We start from the raw sequence: 9,411 nt of genomic DNA, 5'->3' as shown, positions 1-9,411 counted from the left end.
CTACTTTGCTAAGGTTCTGTCCTTTCAGCCTCCTTCTGGACGGGAGCTTCTGTAAAAAGCTGGCTGCAGTTCGCCATCTTGGCTCCGCCCCCCATCTTTCTCGTTTTTAATGGCTGAAAAGTATAAGGCCTGGGTCTATAGATTGGCACATGACGTGGTTACCAGTTGTTGAGTGTGCCTAGATCCAAAGGAAAGGAATATCGGCACTGCCTGTTCATGGACGGGTCTCAGTGAACTCGCAACCATCTTTAATCTGTTAAAATTATCTTCAGAATAAACCTTTTATGGTGAATAAGAAAAATATAAGACTTTCAAGGTAAGACATTTACTAGTGCGTATGCCAAATTTACTAAGACTTTGAATATAACAAGCTTGCAAAATTAGCAGCTATCTTTAATTCTGGAAGCATTCGTGAAAGCACATAAAGTAAGGCTTATGAAACTGTCACAGATCAGCCTCGTTTATTATCAGTAAAGTACATGGAGTGACTGGTCATGGATGCACGGACATGGCATCTCGGTTTGAAAGGTAAAATAGCGTAACAGGTCCCTGCAAAATTGGCCACAGCTTTCATGGCTGAACAACTGGCCTTCCCAATTTACTTATTATCTTAATATGGCTGGGACGTATATTACCTTCACTTCCACATGTTTCATTCCTCTGCCTGTCTTAAAACTGCATATTAATTCTATGTTTTTGTATCACCAGTAATGAGATTTTGGTAGAAGAAAAGACTGTTTCTGTGCTCGCTTCGGCAGCACATATACTAAAATTGGAGCGATACAGAGAAAATTAGCATGACCCCTGTGCAAGGATGACACACAAATTCATGAAGCGTTCCATATTAAAAAAAAAAGAAAAGAAAAGAATGTTTCTGAGAAGTTGTTTCTTAGTTTTTGGTGTATAATTTTATTGGGAAAAAGAAATATTTGAGCAACTACTATGCCCCAGAACCTGGTCTCTGCTGGGGAGATACAGCAGTGAGAAGAAAGGATGAAGCCTCCACCTGCCCTGAGGAAATTCACGTTCCTATTCAGGAACATGCAGAGAAAGCAAATAAATAAATATGTAATATAAATTAAAGGAGTGGTAAGTAAAGAATCATAAGGCATAGGGAGGGGATATTTCCACAATGGGGTGAGAGAAGGCCTCAGAGGAAGCAGGCCAGGTGAAATATTGGGCAGAAGGTTCAGAGCAGGCCTGAAAACGGAACTGATTTAGGATGTTTGAGGAGCACCCAGAAGGCAGGTGCCGTAGAGCAGAGGGAGTGAGGGAATGTGGGCAGGAGTTGTCGTCAGCAGAAGATGCAGGGCCATGGTTTTCTGTGGGCTGGACCATGACTGAGCTTGAATTTAAGTCTAAGAGTGGTGGAAAGGGTTTCGAGTAGAAGAGAACCGATATGATATTTGTATCCATGTGCATTTATATATTGACTCTTTCCTTTGTGGACACTGTAGTGTAAGTTCAAAGCTATAAGTGAGGCTATAGAGGCCAGCAGAGGGTTGTGGCTGGTGGGAAGACACAGGAAGTGGGAAAGGGGCCGCTCTGCAGACTCTGCCAGGTGCTCGCAGGCGTGGTGAGAAGTGATTGCACTGCGGCTGAGGTTTGAAGGTAGAGCCAGCAGATGCAGATGAGTGGACTCGAGAGTGACTGTCAGGATTTCTTGGTCTGAGACACTAGCTGTGGCTTTGCCATTTACAGAGATGGGAAGTGTGCTTGGCTGTTGGATAAACTGTGCTATAAATGGAGTAATTGGCTGGGCATGTCAGATCTGAATGACGGGATTATTTTGCCAGTTAGCAGTGTCGAGGTAGTTCCCATAGATCAGTGTCCGACATTATTTTGTGTCTTGCGTCAAGGTCTCTCTCATTAAAGATGTGCCCATGTGTTATGGGGACACGGACGTTGGGGTCAACATTGTTGTCCATGATGTGCAGTACTGTACTTGCTCTGAACATCTCTTTTAAAATGTAATCCATTCCTATGTGTTTGAAAATATTTTAAAGGAAGTTAGTAGTTTCTCTTTTAGAAATATACATATATTACCTGAACCTATGAATTATATTATATGAAATATATATTACATTTGGTATATACACATGTACATTAACTATATGTGATAAATTAAATAAACTACACACTAAAGAAATAAGTGCATAAAAAAACCCTGATGAAGTAAGGTCTGTAGTGTGGTTGACTGTATTGTGCCCTTATCAGTTTCTTGGTTTTCACATATTACTATAATTATGTAAGATGTCACCATTGAGAGAAGCTACGTGAGGGGCCAGGGAGCTTTCTACACTATTTTGAAACTTCCTTTTGAGTCTGAAATTATTTCAAAATTAAAAACGACAAAAGATATGTATGAATACAGTTGAATCTCTCACTTTAAAGGATCATTTTTTTAGTTCTCCCCAATGCAGGGATACTACATTCACATGAAAATGGCAGCAAAAGTGGGTGTATTTGTAGGAAACGAAATTGAATGGGATGCTGGCTTTTCTCCGCTGATCAGAGCTCCAAACTTGTGATACGTTCGCAGTTTTCTTCCTATTTTGGCTTGAACTTCTCATATAGGCAGAACGTATGTTCAGGAAATATTCACTGTCCCCCCAAAGATGAAGTGTGTAGTAATTTGTTAAACTAAATGGCATTTGGCAGATGTCGCAGAGTGCAAACAGCTTAGGGAGCCAAACAAGTTAAACGTGTGAGAATACTAGGTAGGTGTGAGGTTTTTATCGACTGTTTATAATTGGTAGACACACTGAAAACACAACTGCAGCATTTTAGTTCACTAACCCCCCAAACGCTCATTATTTTGAGAGTGTACATTCCCCTATTCCTCTTTCCTGAAATGTACAATTCTGGATTTGTGAGATGATTCTTCTCCCATTAACTTGTTTACATTATTTCTATGTTTATCTTTTTTAAGACCAACAATAGTAAAATAGAGATGCTAAGTCTCTGATTACTGCTGTTTGTTGTTGTTTTTAGATATGAGGATGCAAAGATTTAAATCTCAGTTAAGAAACGTTGGCTCTGTGTTTCTTCTACTCAGTTTTATGACAACAAAATATCATCTGTTTTAGAAATTGTCCCGTATTGGCCTCAAACTCCCTAATAACAAGAGAAGTACCAACTGCCTATAAAGTAATAGTTTTCTGTTGCAAAATCATGATTTGCTGTACTCAGAGGAGATCAACTGTTCCTGAAGAAACAAATGATTTTCTAAAAACAGTATATTAAACATCTTAAAGTGCTTCACCAGCTTGATCTTATGCCACTTCCATCAAATGGGATTTGGTTGATGAAACGGCAAAATAGAACAATCCATACTTTGTTTAGAGCAGTCATTTTTCAGATACTTGGAGGATGCAGGATGCAATGACTATTGCCTGGTATTCCACTTCTTTGTGAAACACTTAGGGAATGCCTGTGGTTATTAAACATTGTGTTCACTGAATGTCAAGGTGAATAAAGTACTGTTCCCTTTTCAAAAAAGCTTCCTGTTAATAAGGGAGTGAACCCAGAAGAGTGGGGCAGCCTGGGGGGTGATGTGCTACTGTGAGTCCTGTGTTCAGCTTGGGCTGAACTCAACTACTTTTTTTTTTATTATTAAATCATAGCTGTGTACATTATTGCAATCATGGGGTACAATGTGTGGGTTTTGTATACAATTTGAAATACCTTCATCAAACTGGTCAACATGGCCTTCACGGCATTTTCTTAGTTATTCTCAATTACTTTTAAAAACTTTTGCAGGATCAGGTCAGCATTAGTAAGTGGATTATGGCTTGAGATGGGGGCAGAAGTCAGGGGCATTAAAAGACCCCATACCACTCATAGTCCCCTATAAATGAATAATGATCAGTAAGTTGTCTTTACACTTAATTAAAATAATGGGATCAACTTATAATCACTGGAATACTGACATGAGTTTAACTGGAACTTCCAGGCACTGCCAGTGTTTTATTTTAATTCCAACCCTGTTTATCTCCAGAAACTTCTAAACATGGAACATTTTAATTTGTTTCCACTCGCTATATTTCTAGTGTCCTGTCAAAAATATATTTATAACCAGGAAGTATTCCAAAAACTGGAAGAAGCAAGCCACAAACAGGAGCATACATTTCAAAACTGGAACATCCATCCCTCAAAACTTAAACTGATAAGATTTCATTCAAGAGGACCAGCCTGGAGGAGAACTTTAATCATATGGCCAGGAATTGTTAAGCAAATTATGAATTTGGATCATCTGATTCTTCGTGAAATATTTTAACCTTTGTCATGTTGATTAGGCTACGAAATCATGTGTAGCCGACTGAAGGTAACATTTCCTATGTACCAGCCAGGTGTCAGCTGCCCCTTTCAGGGTTCAACATGTGTTAGCCTCTGTAAATTTAGAAAGACACCCTGTCAAAGTAGTCATTGATCTAGCCAGTACTCATATCATTATTTTTTACTTGGAATATTTGTTTTATTTTCATAATTTATTCTCTTCCAGCTCTTCTTTATGCAACTATTTTTGGAAATGTTACCACAATTTTCCAGCAAATGTACGCCAACACCAACCGATACCACGAGATGCTGAATAACGTACGGGACTTTCTGAAGCTCTATCAGGTCCCCAAAGGCCTCAGTGAACGGGTCATGGATTACATTGTCTCAACTTGGTCCATGTCAAAAGGCATCGACACGGAAAAGGTAGGAGTTGTTCTTATTACTTATTTTCTGTAATATCCAGTAGGATCTTCAGGTGCGTGGAGCTTTCTGCTTCCATATTGCTTGTGTAATTGCTGTGTAAATGTTATTCCGCATTTCCTAAGTGACATACCAATCATAGGTATTGAGTGCTTACAAGGTGCAAAGCACTCAACCATTAATCATCAGTTAATACTAGTCATCACTTTCAATTTAGAAAATTTGGTTCCTGAAAACAACTAATTACTGCACCTCCCTGAAACACTCTCATTACCTCTTACAGTAATTTTCTACGTTCCTCATCCCCAGTGTAGCCCTTTCTCCTGCTAGATTTTATTCTTGATACCTCCTTTGATTTTTTTGCTATAGGAACCTTCCTTGCTATAAATAAAAATTTCCATGTCTTTTATGCTATCCTACTTACATTTACGCTGTCCTCTCTCACATTTTATAGAGGAACTTAAAGTTTTCGATTTTCCACTTGGCCTGCACGAATCTATAAACTGGACACCTCCCTCTCCAGTCACCTGGCAGCTCTGATTTTTTTCCTTATCTTTTCATGGAACCGGGTTTAATTTTTTCCCACCTATTTCATATCTGGGGCAAAGAAGGACCCAAATCCTCCTTCTGACAAATGCAAACAAATTAAAAAACAAAACACACACACTTACTACAACAGGTGATTCATATCAAATACGGGGCAAACAGAGCTTGCCCTCAGAGTTTTAGAGAAGAGTAATTTTGAGCTGTCTCACTGTATAAACATCAGCAGACTGTTCTTTTTAGATACTTACTTTTGACATATGAAAGTCGGTTGGCACGATACCTCCCTTGTCAATTCCCTGAAATTAGTTTGTCCTTTTAAGCTCACGGTGTTGACTTATATTTTCCTCTGAGATGGGCTTTTCAGTGTCAGAGGGGAAAGCAAATTAGCAAAGTCAATGTTTAGTTAGGGGAGTTTATGAAACAATAAGTAAGTTGTTTTAAACTGGAGCAGTTTGTTAGGAGCAGATGGTCGAGGGATGGTGCAGGAAATGGCAGGGACTGTTAGCTGAGGGGGAGATGCCTCCAGAGGACGTGCGGGAGGGACACTTGGAGGTAACTACCTACGTGGAAAAATTGTGAACCAGGGTGAGATTTGCTCTGCTTTCAACATAAAGTGCTACGTGTGACCACAGAATGTGAAAAAAGCAAACAACATTTCCATGAATTACGCTATATACACCTGAGCCAATGCATGGGTGGTAGGGAGGGGGCCTCCAGAAGAAACAGAATCTTCCTGGGGGGAGGGGGAGGGTGCCAGAGTTTAACTCATCAAATTCAGCATGTCTTTTTGAAATCCACATTAAGTGAAAATGAGATAAAGAGGCAACCACCTGCTTTGTCAGTCACTCTCTTAGTAAGAAGGTTTTCTTTCCAGAAACTACAGTAGAGTCACTTGGTACCTAACATAAAACATCAGTGAAATGATGGAGGAGTGGCCTTTCACTTATTACAAGAGCCGGGTCCAGGACATTTGCCACAAATACACTGTTGCTAAATGTCTGTCAACTCCTGGCTGCCAGGCTGGTTCAGGAATGGAGGGGACTAGGTTCCTGTCAAGCCTCCCTTGGGGACTCCCTCAACTGCCCGACCTGTTAGGCTAACTCACCCCGCAAGGCATGTGTCCTCAGCTCAGGAAACAATTTAGAGGTCCCTACCTTCTGCTGCCCCACCCTTTTTTTCCTCTTTTGGTTTGCTGAGTCATCCTGTGTGGTTGCAGAAATGCCAGCTGATTAGTAGAGAGCTGGAGAAAATGACTTGAAAGAGTATGGTGAGGCCCATGTTAAAGGAGAAGGAAAGATTTAATTCAAATTAAAAGATTTTTAAAGAGAAATTTTAAAGTAGTGAAGTGATTAGCTTTCAGAGAAGAAAATTATGGATGTGTCTCTTAATTGCATGGGGGTAACTAAAGAGTTCTTGAAAAAGATTTAATTAACTATGACAAATGTAAAGATTGTGTTGTACACGTACAAAACATACAATATTTCATGCCTATATTGCTTTCTTCCAACCTATTAAGAAATTCTCCACCTGGATGCCTAAGAACTAGGGTAACGGCATTGTAAGGGAAGAGAAGAAAGAAAAGATGAGTGCCAGATTCAGGCCTGGAGGAGGGGTGTAGGAATTTTCAGCAGTTTCCCTATTAATGAAGCTAAATTTAAAAGTGCTTCTCAGACCACACACCATTTGCCATAATGAACGAGAAAAAGCAAAAATTGACATTCAGTTCTCTGGTTTAGTGGAGAAACCCACCAACCAAGCAGAAAATTCACATGCCTATTAACCAGTCAGTTATTTAACAAATAAATAGCCATGTAAATGCAATTTTAAAATATAATAATAAAGAGTTGAGGTATAAGCAAAATAATTAGTAACTAAAATGGGAAGGGACTAGTTACCTCAGAACGAGACTTCACTGTAAATAGTAACTAAATATCTGCTAAAGGATAAATTACAGAGATGGACTTAATATATTATTTAATATCATTATGAAATGAGTTAAAAATCTCAGAAATATTTATAAAGGTCTTCTCTCATTGTCTAACAAAAATATCAGAACTGAGAATTAAATGCAAAAAAATAAGAAACCATAAACTATTGAATATATTTACCTTATTTTTATATATTACAGAAATGGGATACATAACAAGGTAACTGGTAAATAGATTTGCCTAAAAAAAAAAAAGTAAAACTTCTCACCCCCCCCAAAAGAAAACAACTAGCATGAAAATGAAAATAAGACAAAATATTTGCAAAAAAATTACAAATGAAAGGTTAGGTACCTTAATATGTAAAGGGATTTGATAAATCAATGGGAAGAATTAGAATACCTGGAGATAAAAATGAGCTAGGGACACAGGTAATTTATAGAAGACCAAAAAATGCAGATTACTCATATACATACAAAAAAGCTTAATTTCACTTCAGATGGTAAAAACTGACACAGCAAGAAACCATTTTTAATATGCCTCATGTTAACAAAGGCTGCAGTGCTGGTCACTAGCGTGCAGCTCTGGAAGGCATGACAATTGGTAGGATGCTGCTCCAATGCAGTTTGACCAAGATGATAACTGGGGAGTATCCTGCAGCCTGGTCCTGTGCCCCTTCCCTTTTCTGTCTGTCTTCTCCTCTTCAGTGATGCCATCTAATCTCATGACTTAGAAGTTTATGCCGCCACCACCCGAATGTGCATAGTCATCCTGGACCTGTTCCCTGAACTACAAACTCCTATCCAGCTGCCTCCTCATGTCAGTGACTTTGTCCAAAACCAAACTCCTAATCATTTCCTAAAAACATATCTACAGAAATTCATCCCGATGCCATTGACGGACACTTCACCTGTCAGTTGGTGATGAACAAAATGCCCTCGTTTAGGCCTCCATCAAATCCTTTTGTCTCTACGTCCAGGCTCGCCGTGCCCAAGGCCATCACCCGTGGGTTATTCTAGGAGCCGACTGACTGACCCGTGCCTTCACCTTAGTACCCTCTTCTCTTTACGGTAGCCAATGAGGTGTTTATCCAACCTGTTAAGATATAAGTGTGGAAAAAATAACATGAAAGGTTGATGACAATAATCATAGAAGCTCTGTACTTGTGCCCACAATGTTAGAATTATGGATGTACTTTTGGATATAACTTTAGTAAGCAGCTTCTGAATTTTAACAATTATCTGGTGTTTAATGTTAGAGAGGTTTATGTTTTCTGTTCCTCAGTAAGCCAAGTGATAATACTTTGTCTTATTATATGTTTAATATCTCATATTTTATTGATTTTCTTCAAATATTTGAATAGCAGTGATTGCAATCAAATTCAAATATGAGTATTTACTGGAAGAAAAAGACACATAACGTATGAAGCCAGATGTCTTTGCCTCAGTGCTTCCCTGCTCTTGCTGTAGAACAGCTATAGATTATTTCTGTGGCTGGCACCAAGGACTCTATAAAGATGCAGCTAATTAGAGGAAAACCTTGGTCCAATGACCGGATTTCCTTCTATCATTTCCATATATTTTTTATAGATTTTTGAATTCAGCTTTAATCCACAAGCAAACTAATCACTGTGATTTAGTCAGCCTTAACTTGCCTGATGTGAATAATGCTTTCTCTAATACAATTGTGGCGTTACAATCTGTGCTGATAGGGAATGATTGCTCTTCTATCATGAAAGTTTGCTTCAAGCAATTTTTAAAACTCAGAACAGTGCCTTGATTAATTTTATTTCATTGAAAATATTTTGTTGACTACTGGTTACTATAGATGCTTTAAATTCTGTTTAAATGTAACGACCAAATCCGTTCTCTGGCTTTGCTACTTGCTAATATTCTGTGCACATGAAGGACAGAGAAATGGGTGGAATGAAGGAGGATTTAAAAGAGAAAGAGGCGATTATGGGAAAAAATAGAAAGGATGATGGTTAAAGCTCAGAAAATTCTATCCTGCAGTTTGAAATGACTTTACTGAGAAATAATTCAAATGAAGTAAATGGCTGGGGACTTTATTTTTGGCTTCGGGGACCTTGTGTAAAATGTGGTGTCGACCACATGTCTCCCACCCTGCCGACTGTCCCCAGTTTGTTTTATAGAATGAAGCCCAAACCTGGTCCTTTTTATAGAATGAAGCCCAAACCTGGTCCTTTTTATAGAATGAAGCCCAAACCTGGTCCTTTTTA

General features: G+C 38.8%; 1 protein-coding gene and 1 non-coding gene across 3 annotated transcripts in view; both read left to right on the top strand.

Moving 5' to 3' along the window:
- The window catches only part of KCNH5 (potassium voltage-gated channel subfamily H member 5), a 384,504-nt gene that overhangs the window by 257,517 nt on the left and 117,576 nt on the right, over positions 1 to 9,411 (top strand). For both annotated transcript variants that reach the window (XM_012807979.1, XM_003794435.1), the window contains exon 8: positions 4,505 to 4,704. In XM_012807979.1, the coding sequence (XP_012663433.1) occupies positions 4,505 to 4,704 (200 nt within the window). The remainder of the gene's footprint in view (positions 1 to 4,504; positions 4,705 to 9,411) is intronic.
- LOC111726809 lies at positions 743 to 849 on the top strand. The gene has a single exon (XR_002774503.1). It is a non-coding gene; the product is annotated as a U6 spliceosomal RNA (small nuclear RNA).

Source organism: Otolemur garnettii, unplaced genomic scaffold, assembly GCF_000181295.1.
Source record: "Otolemur garnettii isolate 467f Iridium unplaced genomic scaffold, OtoGar3 scaffold00081, whole genome shotgun sequence".
Classification (NCBI taxonomy): domain Eukaryota; kingdom Metazoa; phylum Chordata; class Mammalia; order Primates; family Galagidae; genus Otolemur; species Otolemur garnettii.
This window is presented reverse-complemented; position numbering and strand designations above follow the sequence as displayed.